This window comes from Epinephelus fuscoguttatus, linkage group LG12 (assembly GCF_011397635.1).
Source record: "Epinephelus fuscoguttatus linkage group LG12, E.fuscoguttatus.final_Chr_v1".
NCBI lineage: Eukaryota > Metazoa > Chordata > Actinopteri > Perciformes > Serranidae > Epinephelus > Epinephelus fuscoguttatus.
In genome coordinates this window covers 1,308,803-1,323,885 of record NC_064763.1, presented here as the reverse complement: position 1 = coordinate 1,323,885, position 15,083 = coordinate 1,308,803, and the positions used below count along the sequence as shown (strand labels likewise).

Below are 15,083 nucleotides of genomic sequence, written 5' to 3'. Positions count from 1 at the left end.
CATTTCCTTATGCAGACACTGCATTAGTGCTGCAGTCAGTGGTTTTGTTCAAACAAACAATAAAAAAGTTGACTTAGGGTTATAAGTAAAACTTCTCACTGTAGCTCCAGCTGACACACACACATGTTTGCTTTGTGTCCATCAAACAGCTCATGACCACAAATTCCACAAAGTTAGTGTGTTCAGCCCTGTGCAGGTGGACAATTGGATAATCACCATGTGTTTTTTTTTAATAATCCACCATAAAAGAATTGATGTTTGAGAGATAAATTCTGCTACATTTTCCTTGCAGTTTTCCTGAGGGTTTTTTTCATCGTTGTAAAGGCAGTGAACATATATGCTAAACCCTTCTGCATTTGCTGTTACCCCCACTTACTCGAAATTGTTAACATTATCTCTTCTTGTTCAGGAGCCCTGACAACTGTCCATTGTTCACCACAGTCTAAGGTAAGTCTACAGCCTTGCTTTTCAGTCTTTTTCTGTGTAGTCTGTGCAGTGGAGGATAGCGTTTGGAGTGCGACTGCCTTGTTTTGCTTGCGCACTAGTTGCAGTGAGTCAGTAAAAGTGTCAGACTGCTGTAACAAAAGCCTACGTGAGCCAGTTAGCCTGAAGTCATGTGGAAGCTGCCCAGCGCTGCCCAGGTGCCCACTGTGCAGAGACTAGACGACCTTTTGCACAGCTCTGTCCCATCGCAGTCACTTAAAACAATGATGAATGTTTCTCTCAACAGCCTGCCCCCTGCCAAGCTGCTGGATTGAGTCTCAACTGTAGGAACATCAGCAACATGGCAGAGAGCGGGATAGCAAGTAAGGACAATGACAACGGATGGGAGCAAGGAGATGAGAGGGATATATTTCTTTTAAGGACCTCTTTTGGGATTTTATGTCTTGGAAGAAAATGTAATAATTGTAGATGTTACAACAACTGCTTGTCATTTTAAAAATTGTTATTATAGTTTTGTTCTACTTTAGCAAACAATCTTGCACTTTACCCTCAAAATATTTTCACTGTTTTCACTTGTGAGGTTCTTATTCCCCTTAATGTGTATGTATGTGTATGTGTGTGTGTGTGTGTCAGAGGGAAAAAGAATACAAGGAGAGGGTAAGAAAAGGAGGAAAAGAGTTTGTGTTCAGGTGTTTTTTTTTAACTTCATTGGTGTGTGTGTGTGTGTGTGTGTGTGTGTATGTGTGTTGGGGAAGCAGTGCGGCCAGGCTGCAGATATCATCCATCTCCCTGTCACTGGCCCAAAGGCTGCTGGGAAAGTGGCAGACAGCTCCCTGGCTCTGACAGCAAAGGCAGCATCCTCATTTTCTGACACAGAATGCTTGAGAAACCTGGGCTGCTCCTCCCTCACTACCCAATATGGGAAACCATTAACCCGCGATCCAGGAACAAAGCATGGAGCTCAGCTTGGCCTACCACTGGCTGCAAGTCATATCAGCTCCCGTCATCTACCAGCCGTGAGTCTATGCAGTGATACTTTGCATGAACTCCACTTTATAAAATTTTCATAACACCTTGAAGACTGGTTATTTCATTTTATTTTATTTTATTCTTTTTATATATATACTTTATTAATCCCCCTGAGGGGGAATTTAATTTTTTTCAATTTTGCTTGATTTTCAAGCTGCACAGAAGGAGTAACCTCATAAAATGAGTTTATTTCATAAGTCATATTCAATTAGGAGGTCATATTACTAATACTTGATGACATTTGGAGAGTGTATTTAAAAATAAATGTCCTGCCGGCAGTAGCTATTGTAACTGGATTACATGCTTTCTGGCTAGCCATGACTAATGATGTTATAAAGCTGTTGTCAGACATTCTACTTTTGTTCTATGTGACAGCATTTCCCATCTCTTCACGTGTGTATTTCTCATCTCTGGTCTGTGGCATCAAGTAAACTTGGCCATGATGCTTATAGTCGTAATGTGTCATGTGTAAGTGTTAGCATTTTTTTTTTTTTTTCAGTTCAATTTCAATTCAATTTTATTTATAAAGCCCAGTATCAAAAATCACAATTTGCCTCAGAGGGCTTCACAGCATACCACATCCCTCTGTCCTTAGGACCCTTGCAGCAGATAAGGAAAAACTCCCCCCAAAAAACCCTTTAAACCCCTTTAAAACCCCTTGCCTGATATTTGACTTTTGTAGTTTCACTTAAGTCAGGAAATTAGAAAGCTTTTAAAACCTTTTCTCACATGGAGATGGAGTCAGATGTCAGATCACATTTCAAGTCTAATTACAATCATGAATAATATGTCTCATTTTTATGTGCACTCACTAGAGTCTAATATATAATAGTGGAGAAATGGTGGAAATAAATTTATATGGATAATATGCTCATAATGTGCTCATTTTCAGTGTCACTGGAACAGGACATCAGAATCTGAGCTGATTCTTATGTAGGGGAGTGGAGAGAGAGCCTGCCGGGCTGCAGAAAATGTTCACATTATTTGACAAAAAATATATGCATTTTAACATCAGTTTTGACCACTCTAGCTAGTAGCTACTTTATTGTAGGCTGTACATAATCCTATACAGTGAGGCGATAGTTTTGTGATAGTGATCAGACCTTATTGATTAGATTACATTATAATGCTTGAAGATAATTTGGAATGAAGGGTTGAATTATTGCATGTGATTATTATCAAATTCTAGGTTAGCAAGAGTAATGCAACAACAACAAATAAATAGTAGTCTAGATGACACAAACATGAAGGTCATGTACTCTTCAAATAAGTGAATAAAGCGCTGCATAATGTAACAACATTATTTGATGTGGTTTAAGGCTTCAAGCCACTGAATAGTGTTCAGATAGATAGAGGGATGCTCTTATTTCCCAGTGCATTATATATGAAATACCCACTTCAGTCAAATCTAGTGTACAACATACAGGTGCATCACCATAATTTAGAACCCTCTAGGACGGTCCAGGGGCATGCTCCCCCGAGAGAAATTTTTTTATATATTTGATTTAAAGGCATCAATCTGGTGAATTCTGAGAGCCAAGTTATGATGGCAGAATATGCCTAGATTTCAACATCTTTGTGCTTTTTATGTGTGAATGTTCTACTTTTACTGATAAAAACACTAGTGGTATGTTATGGTTAAGGGTTACACTTAAAATATGGCTAAGGATTTCAGTAATCAAAATAAAAATGACTAACGTACTGATCTGCCTCTGGAGGGCCAGTGTTTCCCCTATATGCAACTATATGACCGCCACTGCTGATTTTTTTTTTTTTTTTTTTTTTTTTTTTTTGGTCTTAGCTCTTAAGAAACTACAGTTATATTATTTGGCGCTACGGACGCTTCATATTCAGGCCTATAGAACAGGTCTATACCATGTCATTTTATTAAACAAACTAAATAGCCTTATGTTATTTATCTTATTTACCTGACGGCATGTCATTTCTGTCATTCTGTACATGGTCGCACGTTTACAATTTTCCTCTGCTCTCTGTGTCGTGCACGTCGGAGTTTCACCCCGATGCCCACACACACACACACACACACACACACACACACACACACACACACACACACACAGGGCAGCACAGTAGAGCGGGGCTCGCGTTGTTGCGTTCAGGCGTTGCCGTTAGCATGTAAATAACAAAGCCAAAGAATTCTCAGTAGGCACTCCAGCCGGTGCGCTACAAAGTGACGTTCATTTACCGGAGGCATTTTATATCTGGCCGATTTTTGGAGACTATGGCGGGGCAAATTAGACTTTGGCGGGCCGCCATAGTCTTGTCAATGTATGGGAAACACTGTAACCCACCTCATCTGTCAGCGAGCAGTATTGTCGTCTTCCTGTCAATTGAATTCAAGTTTTCCATGTTCCACCGATACATTAGATAATTTCCTGCATGTCGTTTCAAAATAAAAGCTGTCCAGTGTGTTAATATGTTTACCATGCTGTTTGGGGCTTCTTCTATTTTTTTTTATCTGTGAAATTTTTGGCTGGCTACGGCCATGTGTCTCAGTACAAAATTACATTAAATCTCATTCCCAAATTCTGCAAAACAAAAGTTTGCTCCTTGTAAATAATGTAATTGTTGGAAGTAGAAGCAAAGACAGAAAATGTAATGAATCCAATTGATTTTTAACTCATGGAATAAAACTTTTACTGTCAAAGAAATGGATTCATGTTTGCTTGTCTATTTTCTATGACTGCAGAATTAGATTTTAATTTAAAAAAAGAAAATGGATTTATATCTGTACACCGTAGCTAGATATTTAGATAGATATGTTATTTATATTTAATGTCTATTTCTGTGTGAGTTTATTGAAGGCAACAAAAAACTGAGTCAAATTCCTTCTATATGTACACATATTGGGCTAATAAAGCTTTTTCTTGTTCTGATTCATTTTCAGCATTCACATGTACGATAAATAAAAATAAAGCAAATAAGAGCACAAGAATTTCTCTGTCGTTAATCATGTTGATCTGCTTATCCTACTAAAATGAAAATATCACAATATTCAAACCACTTTTATTCAAAAAGAATGACAGAAGATTACATTTCATGTGATGTGGTTATAAATAATACAAGGAGCTGTGAGGGAGTTTGTTTTATTTCAGATTAGGGCTAATATGAGAATGACTTCTATCAGGACCCATGCATTTATTAGCGAAGCTGTGAGAACAAGGCCTGCTTTTTAGATCTTTGATTACTCATAACAAATCAGTAGAATGTGCTGGTGGGCTCCAACACATTCAGTACTAAACAAACCATTCACATGCTGGGTGGGAGGTGATGTATGTTAGCCAGCAACTGTAGCTTACACAGAAGATTTATACTTGTCTGCAAACTTATGTTAACAGTACAGCAAAAAAAAAAAAAACATTCACTGAACAACATGGACTCAAACAATTCAGGAACTTCATACATGTAAAAAACATGAAACAGAATGCCCTCCACTACTAAGCAACAATTATATTACTAAGTATGTCGGCACAGAGCAATTATCATTTTATTGTCTGAATTATTTACCTATTGGCAAGGCTTCATTATGTATCTATATCTATCCAACTATCTAATTATATATATATATATATATATATATATATATATATATATATATATGTATATATATATATATATATATATATATATATATATATATATATATACATAGATAGATAGATAGATAGAGAGATACATACATACATACATACATACATATATAGATAAATATCATTTTAGTACAACTGCAGAAATGTGATCCCATCAGCTCCTTTAACTTGTGCATTGTAAATTAGTCCTTTCGGCCTCTTCTTATATTGTTGTCTGCTGCTGTTGTTTGTGGATGGATCTGGTAATCCATGGTTTCTGGTTATGGAATGATTTAACTGTAGTTTTGGTACAATTGCTTCTGTTTTACAGATTAAATCCACCACAGACTCAATGAATTTAGTGATGCCATCAGTGACATTGATGGTGTCCTCCTGGAAGGTTCTCCAGACTCTGGATGGCTCCATCTCTGGAGTTACTGGGGGATGCATCATAGTCTGTCCATACATCCTGACCCCAACAAGATGGCTGCATGGTCACCCCTTCCAAAATACAGGCAACGCCGCTCTGCAGCCACCTCTGAAGAGCATGTGGCAGTGATCCAGAGCTGGAACAAGACAGCTCCTCACTTTCCCACTGTCAAACCAGTGTGTATTTATTATGAAGCGTACACCTCCTCCCTTTCTCTCCTTTCCTTTGTCAAATGCTGAGCTCAGCTCAGCCAATCTGTTCTCTCTCTCCCTCAACATTTACTGATGTTGAAAATTTTGAGCTGGCTATATGGCACAAGTTGGTGGGAGGAGAGTTTATAGACTGGTGAGTTGATTTCCTCATCCTGGTATGTGACTCACAGGTACACACCCCCACTGAAGTAGCCCAAATTTAGCAGAGTTGATGGAGAAGTGTCTGGAAACATCTGCGTCTATGTCAAATAATAATAATAATAATAATAATAATTATGCAGTGCATTATTAGGGTGCGGGCAGCTAAGCTGCCAGGACACTATTGTAATCCTAGGTATTCTTCTTCTTTCTTCTTTCTTCTTCCAAGGAAATCATACTTCCCATGGGTGAAAACCCTGGCTGCTGCGGCAGCAGCCTTGTACATGGGGCACCTGCTCTACCACTAAGCCACCGGCACCCCAGAAACTTTTGTACATTCAAACCTGTTAAAAATTATGAAGTTCATCACTGTTTTTTTCAAAAACTGTAAAACTTCTTAAACCTATCTCCTCCCACAATTTTTTTGCTCAATTGACACCAAACTTGCTACAGAGCATCTTCAGACTGTCCTACAAAAACTACGTTTCTCAGATTTTTGATGTATCAAAAATTGAGCCCACAGTGCATCAAAATGTTTGACTGTCAACGGTACTGTAAACATATATATGCAAATTCTTGCTACATAAATCTTCAATGTTCATGAAAAAATGACAAAATTCTAGAGTCATGGTAGGTGATGTGTGGCAAATTTCAGAATTTTATCTCAAAAACTGAATTTTTGACAGCATTTTGAATTTTGCTCTAATGTGAACAATTAGAGTTAATGTAAAAATGGCAATTTTAAACATCAGTTTTTCACTTATGGAGCAAATCAATCATTGTTACTAACAAATTACCAACATCTCCATGCTGTCTAGATGCAATAAATGTATTTTCAGATTTTTGTAACGATAACTGATTTTTTTTTACAGTGGTGTGAAATCTGCTTTTCCATGCATGGACGGCTGCTAAACCTGCACATCTGGCTAAGTCAATTTGTGAAGCTATACATTAATTGTCACTGACTAATTAGCTCAATGAGCTAGAAATTGATCCTTAGTCTCAGAGGTTGTGAATTCAAGCCTCAGCTGATGCAAAAGGCAGATTGTGTTGCTAAATGTCTTCCAATTCTTCTGCTTGTTGCTCAGAATTGCCTAAAAATGCCCGGACCCGACCCATCGCTGCGCAGCAACTATAATTTCATTTATTTCCCGGTTGACCTCTCCTGCTCGACCACTGACATAACATGATGGGCCAATCCACTTGACGGAATGGGGGAAGTGCCGACAGCCAGTGACACTGCACCTACTTTACCGTATAGGTAGTCTACTGAAAATTTTGGGATCATGTAACTCATAATCATGTACTGTTCCAACATGAAGTGGGCCTTAGCCAGCAGGTCTTTCTTTTTTTTTTTTCTACAACTTTTTTCATAGCCCTGCCCATCTGGCATTTGCCAGAATTGTCTGATGGCCACTCTGAGCCTGGAGGCTACAGTACAAAGAAGATCTTTATTTGGACGAGATGTAAACACGAGCCGGTAAAATTTCAACTTGTTGCTGTTTGCTCATGTAAACAGTCGCATACATCAAACGTCATCAGAGCGACGGGTTACCATGGATACTTGTCAACAAATCTGGGCTATGCTGTGATAAGAAACTGCAGATTCGTTACGGTGATGTAGTCCACTGTTTTTCTTTTCTTCAATTGTTCTTCTTTTTCTTTTCCTTTTTTTTTTCTTTTTGCTTTTCCTTCTCATTCTAAGTGACTTCAAATTATGCAGGTAGGGTATGGCTGATACATATCTTTTTTTTCTTGCTTGCTTTCTTCCTTAATTTTTCCTTTTCTTTTTTTTGTTCTGTCTGTTTGTTTGTTCGTCTTCTTGTTTGTTTTTTGTTATCTCTCTCGTCGGATAATGTTGAATTCCCTTATCCCGTTTTTTGTCTTTTTGATTGCTTTGTTTTGTGTTTTGTGTTTTTTGTTTTTACCTGCAGGAGGGCACTGGGAACATGGGGGAGGGATTGGGACAGGTCAAGGGGAAATGTTGAATGTTATGAATGGGGACGAATCAACACACGCACAGGCACACACAGACACACACAGACACACACATAAATCAAATCAAATCAAATCAAATCACTTTTCATTACTTTTTTCAAAACACAGCAAGAAAGGGAAGAAAGAAAAAAACAAAACAAAACAAAGCGCACATATTTCTGTTTATTGAATCATGTCCACAATTAAATTTGTAAGCTGGAACATATGTGGAATTGGGAGTCAGGCAAAACAACTAAAAGTCATTAATCATTTGCTCAAAATACAAGCTGACATTTGTCTATTGCAAGTAACTCATTTCACTGATATTAGAAACACTGTTCTGAAATCTACACATTTTCCTCATATCTTTACTTCAAATTACAATTCAAGACAAAGAGGGGTTGCAATTATGATTAATAACAAAGTTAAATTCAATCACAATAACACAATTTCAGATCCAGAAGGACAATATATTATTATTAACATATCCATTGATAGCAACCCTCTCACAATGGTTAATCTTTATGGCCCTAATAATGATGACCCTTCTTTCTTTCACAGTCTTTTCTCTATCCTTAAAAACCTACCCAGCTCAGACTTAATCATAGGTGGAGATTTCAATACAATACTCGATCCAACAATAGATAAATCAAACACAACAGGAAATATCAGAACACTTAAATCTACTATAGTTTTCAAACAGTATATGGAGGATTGGGGGCTAAATCATCCTAATGACAGAGAATACACCCATTTTTCAAAAGTACACCATACAAACTCTAGAATTGACTTTTTTCTCACTAGCAACTCATTACATTCTGATATATTTGAAATACAAATCCACCCAAACACAATCAGTGATCAAGCACTAGTCTTGGATAACTGCACACAAAGACAACTTTCAGTACTTCTTCCAGATGGAGGTTCAACACATCACTGCTGGAGGATCAAGAATTTGACAGTTATTTTAAGAGAGAGTGGACATTCTTTATGGAAATGAATGACTCTCCGAATACCTCGCCAACTCTACTCTGGCAAACCGGGAAAGTTGTTCTAAGAGGTAAAATAATTTCATACTCATCATACAAAAAACGAAGACACAAAGTCACAACTAGAAATGGAAAAGAACATTAAAGAACTTGAAAACGCTCATGCAACCAATCCTACTGATAACATTTTTTGCGAACTACAGAAATACACAATGGAACTTAACAATCTGTTTATTGAAAGACTCAGACTTAATACATCTCAAAACAGTAATAAATCAACCACATATCTGGCAAATATGGTTAAACAATATAAAGAACAACTATAACAGTAATTAAAGACTCAGCAGAGAAGCCATACCATAATCCGAAAGATATCAACACTGTATTTAAGAATTATTATCAAGATTTATACACATCCTCTCACAACCCAAATGCTTCTGACATACATCAATTCCTCAACAATATTAATTTACAGAACAGAACAAACTAATTTACTTGAACAACCATTAACCCCAGCTGAATTTCATAACATACTCAATAAAATGGAAAATAATAGAGCACCCGGTCCTGATGGCTTCCCTGCTGAGTTCTATAAACATTTCTGGTCCACCATCTCACCTCTTTTTGTCAGAATTGCTCATAACCAACAGTATACCTCCAACGATAGATACAGCCGTAATTACCCTGCTTTTAAAACCTGACAAAGATCCTACTCACCTATCTAGTTACCAACCTCTCTCACTAATTAACACAGACATTAAAATCATAAGCAACGCACTGTCAAATAGAATTGAAAAAGTCATTCTGTTCATAATACATCCGGACCAAACCGGATTTATCAAAGGAAGGCAGTCATCTTATAACACACGGAAATTATTTAACCTAATGCAGCTCTCAAACAATAAGAAAACCGAAACCATAATCCTCTCATTAGATGCACAAAAAGCATTTGATAGAGTCCTTCCTATTCACAACATTACAAAAATTTGGATTTGGAGAGTCATTCATTAACTGGATTAAGGCACTATACACCTCACCGACAGCCACTATCACAACTAATGGGTTAACTTCACAACAATTCACGCTTCACAACGGCACTAGACAAGGATGTCCACTCTCTCCGTCACTTTTTGCAATTTTATTGGAGCCACTTGCAGCTAGCATACGACGAAACAATAACATCAAAGGTATCAGATCAATATCCACAGAGCACAAAACAATCCTCTATGCAGACGATGTGTTGATCCTCCTCCAGGAACCCTACTCATCACTACAAGAATGTCTGTCAGTCATTAAATCATTCTCATCTCTATCCAACTACTCCATCAACTTATCAAAATCTACCATTCTGCCCCTCTGCATGGACCAAAGGGATGTGGCAGGCCTCACCTCACAGTTTCACCTTCCCATAGGAAATATTAAATATTTAGGAATCCACATATCCCCAAGCTGTCAGAGCTGTTCAATCTAAATTACACACCATTACTCAAATCAATATAAAATGACTTCAGTTGCTGGACAAATCTACCAATCTCACTGTCAGAAAGAATCTCAACAATAAAAATGTCAGTCCTCCCTAAAATTAATTACCTATTCACCATGATCCCTTCACTTCCAAATTTACCCTGGCTCAACTCCCTCAATACAGCAATATCTCAATTCTATTGGAAAAATAAAACACCTCGTATAAAACTATCAACACTACAAAAACCCAAGTTTCAAGGAGGACTAGATGCACCCAAGTTTGAATTATATCACTTGTCAAGTCAGTTAAAATACCTAAAACAATGGCTTACCCCTTCACATCATGATTCTCACTGGTTAGAAACTGAACAGGCACTATGCAAGAATATAAACCTTTCAGGTCTCCCATTCATCCAATCAAAGGCTCCACGGTTGCACCATCCACTCGCTCACCAATTTGGAACAACCCAGATTTTACAATAAACAGGAAACCGTTAAACTTCACATCATGGAAACACGAAGGTATCACACATCTCCACCATGTTGTACAGGATTCCAAAATCATCAGTTTTCAAGAATTAATCCATAAGTTTGACATTTGTAACAGTCAATATCTCCAATACTTACAGCTTAAGTCCACCATTCTCCCCAAAATCAACAGTACATTTAACACGCAAGATCAAACAATTATTATAGATGAATTTTCAAAGATTTCCAGCTCTGTTAAATTACTCTCAATGATATATACATTTCTAAACACTACTGACACTTTAATTTTTCTCCCAACCTCAAAGTGGGAACAGGATCTTTCCATCACTCCAAATGCAGATTTCTGGTCTCAGATATGCAAAAATAACTTCACTCACTGCAAAATCCCAAATTTACAACTCATTCAATTTAAGGTTAACCACAGAACACACTACACAGGTGAGAGATTACATAAAATGGGTTTCACTACATCAGTTCAATGCACTTATTGTACACAGCACACCACAGACAATTACATGCATGCTGTCTGGCACTGTACACCAATTAGACAATTTTGGATACAGGTCACAGATCACCTATCACATATACTAGGCTGCCACATCCCCCTATCCCCTCAACTCTGCATCTTAGGAGACATATCATCTGTACAATTACATAATCACATTAAAACTACACTGTTCACAGCCCTAGTTGTCGTCAAGAAAACAATCCTCCTAAACTGGAAAACAAGAAATCAACTGAACATCACACACTGGAAGAATCTGTTAATAGATCAAACCACAATAGAAAAAATGTCTGCATCAATTAATCAAGCATACCCCGTTTCAACAAAACTTGGTCCACATTTATTCAAAAATCCACCTCTACAAATGCCTGATCTCAATTCCACAGAATCTTGCAACACACCTCGTTTTTTGTTTTGTTTTGTTTTCTTCTTTTTTTCTCTCTTTTTTCCTCTTATTTATTCTATTATTATTATTATTATTATTTATTTTTATTTATTTTTTTATTCTTTCTTTGCTGCTGTTGTTATTAATATCATAATTATCACTGAAATATCCACACATACAAGCACTTATAAATACAGATTACACACATACTTACACTCACACACTCACACACACATACACATGTGCAGCATATACACAAAAATCCCCAATTAGTTAGGCTACCTCCTTGTCTATCCATTTGTCTGTCCATCTCGTCATCTGTCTGTTTGTCTGTCTGTCTGTCTGCTGGTCTGTTTGTCAGTATATAAGGCCACACAATAACCCTCCTCCTACTTGTTTACCATCAAAGATCAATGTTAACAACACAAGGTGTATTATTATGTAAATATTGACTTTCTGTTTGATTATTTACCTTACTTGTTCCTTATGTTGTTTAACTTTTTTTAGTTCTGTAAATAAAAATAAAGTTGTCTTCCAAAAGTGGGGGGGTGGTGGTGGGCCAAAAAAAAAAAAAAAAAAAATCTTTATTTTAATGCTCAGCGTTTAAACGACCCACTGATAACAAAGACCAAAGAAAACAGATCAGGTGAGCAATTAAATATGATTCGGAACTCAGTTTTCAGATTATTTTGATACTACATGAACACAGCAAAAGGTGGTCAGTGAAATTTCTGTGACTTCCTACTGAGCTTACATAGCCTACTTACATAAATGTGGGATGCTGAATCAGTGTGTTAAAATGAGTATTTTATCTTCATTAGTGTAAAATTAGATATGATTACAGGTAATCTGTTGAGAAGTTTTGTGGGGCGGGCAGCACTAGCTGTCGTATATGCATGTAGCCTACTAAAAAGTCTCAGTGTCACTGAGAAACTGACACAATATTTTACAAAAAGTACAAAACTCAAAAGATTTAACAAATTTATATGTATCAATTCAACAGAAGTGATACTATATAAATAACAATAAACCCCCCTTCCTCTGATGTGTTTAGGTGCAGCATTGTGCATGGAAGGAGCTGTGACTGTGATTCAACCACAGCTTGCAAATGCTACGTTGAGCTCAAAGAGACCTCTCTAAAGCCTGGAAATCCAACTCTTGCTGTGCACAGAGGACTTTCTGATGAGTAAAATAAACATCATGCTTGTACATGTACCAGAATCTGCTGACTCTGTCTCTGTAGTGGCCTCCGGGAATCTCATACTGAGGAAAAAAACAAAAAACCCACCAGCTTCTCAAATGTTGCAAATGTGGCTTGAAAACACATAAACTTAGCCACAAAGTATGACTGAAAGTATGTGTGTGTGTGTGTGTGTGTGTGTGTGTGTGTGTGTGTGTGTGTGTGTGTGTGTATGTGTGTGCATGCGTGCGTGAGTGTGTGCCTGCGTGTGGTTTCAGTAGTAAAGTCATCAGCTGATGAATATGTGCAAAAACTTGTGTTTACTTTGCAGATATGCTTTTCAAAATCCAAGTGCAAAAGAAAAATGTGTGTATGTATTGCTAAAGAGTTGTAAAGAGTAGTTGTGTTTTAGTTCATATCTCAAACTCATTTTGGAATAAATAAATGATTTTTTTATTTTTAAATTTTTTTTGTTTTATATCATCTACTTTGATGGTATAAAAAAAAATTATCATGCGACATACAATAATACCACGTATAAAAAGTCTTTCAGCAGTTCAAATTCATTTTCCAAAAAAAGAAAAGAAAAAAGCTGTGGGCCTGTATCCTATACTACCCATGTTTCCGAAATCAAAAGAAGAATGGGTTCTCTAGAAACACAGTACTAAGGATTCACATTTTTAGCTACGAGCGGTTCTATGGATGGCAATGTTGGTCCGTCAGTTGATTTGTTGTCATGTTGTCATGAATTTTGGGATAGACATTAATGGTTCCCAGAGGCTGAATCCTACTGACGTTGGTGACTTTTCCTCTAGCTCCACCACCAGGGGTGTAAATATAGACAGTGCAGGCAGTGTAGTTGCACTGGGGCCCATGAGTTGGGGGGTCTATAGAGAGAGTGGGCCCACCAACAACGTGTTGGATGGAGAATGGGCCCTTATGACATTTAAAAACAGTGTTATTTGCTATATATGCCCTTGAAAAAGTCAAGCCCATCTCTGTACTAATAAACAAATGTTAGCATGCTAAGAAGCCAAACTAAGATGGTGGACGTTATGCCTGCTAAACGTCAGCATGATAGTACTGTGTAGCACTGTAAGCATGTTAGCATGAAGATGTCAGCATTTAGTTCAAAGTACAGTGTGCCCAAGTACAGGCTTGCAGTGATGCTAGTGTGGCTGTAGTCTTGTTTTATCTGATCTTTGCCCAGATGTTTTAGGCCTCTGTGGCCTCTGCTAGGCTAAACAGGTACAGTTTGTACACCTCTGAAAATTGACCTTTCCAGATGTTCCTCAGCTTCATAATATCACAGTAACAAGTCAGTATTGTTTTTTCTCTGTGGTCTAATATCCTCAACTCTAATACTCAAGTGCAGACCTCAATGTCATTTGATTGGATATAAGACCTGCAGTACTGCCTTATCACCAGAGAGTTCTGGTGCCATCTTGTGGTGGATGTGAGGACATAAACAGTTAAATGCAACACCTCGCATTATCATTATAATGACAGTTAAAACACCACCTCACCTTCCATTGTACCATTGTTTATCTGCTATTCTTAAATGACTTCACTCCTCCTGTATAAATGGAGACCAGTCTACTAACAGAACACACATTATTGCAGTCATTCAGTACAGTTTAATTTTGACATTATGAGAGGATTGATTCGCTTTAACATTTGTCCATTAAATATGCTGCAGGCAGCTGCCTGTTTGCTTAGGTTAACATAAAAAAAGGAAATGGACAGAGAACAGCTAGCATGGCTCTGTCTAATAAAGTCTGTCTGAAAACTGAAGCTCCCTTAAATACAGTTCAGTCAGGACCGCTGATAATAAGAAAACTTTATTTCCAATTGCAGCATTATATTTGGTGGTATGGCTCTGTTCTGCCTTTCCTAGGCCTACACAGAAAGCCTCTTCCACACGCCTATGTGGAAAGCCTAAGGTGGAGAGAGCACACCTCTCCGCCCTTCCATACACCTACGTGGAATGCCTTAAGGCAGAGAGAGAGTACAAGCAAAGACCCCTCAGGAACAGAACAGAGCAGCATCAATGATAAACAGAAATGACACTGATAACTCAGACACAACATGAAAAGGGAGCGCTGGGGTGGAGGCGGGCTGCAAAGCACCTTGCAGAGGGAGCAGCAACGGTAGGCAGGCCAAAGCAATTTAAATAGGGTACTCTAAATAAATTTGCCAATTGCTTGCATAGAAATAAAAGGAATCATGTGATATATCAGCTAACTCCCTT

General features: G+C 37.6%; 1 protein-coding gene across 7 annotated transcripts in view; it reads left to right on the top strand.

Annotated features, from left to right (window-relative positions):
- Nucleotides 1-12,932, top strand: part of LOC125897992 (uncharacterized) — an 88,997-nt gene extending 76,065 nt beyond the window's left edge. For 4 of the 7 annotated variants that reach the window (XM_049591571.1, XM_049591573.1, XM_049591574.1 and 1 more), the window contains 4 exons: nucleotides 410-447; nucleotides 731-806; nucleotides 1,203-1,460; nucleotides 5,395-12,700. In XM_049591571.1, coding sequence (XP_049447528.1) covers nucleotides 10,651-11,925 — 1,275 coding nt within the window. In that variant the 5' untranslated portion in view covers nucleotides 410-447; nucleotides 731-806; nucleotides 1,203-1,460; nucleotides 5,395-10,650 and the 3' untranslated portion in view covers nucleotides 11,926-12,700. The other 3 variants (XR_007450548.1, XM_049591570.1, XM_049591572.1) reach the window with 3 other exon arrangements.
- The last annotated feature ends 2,151 nt before the right edge of the window (nucleotides 12,933-15,083 follow it).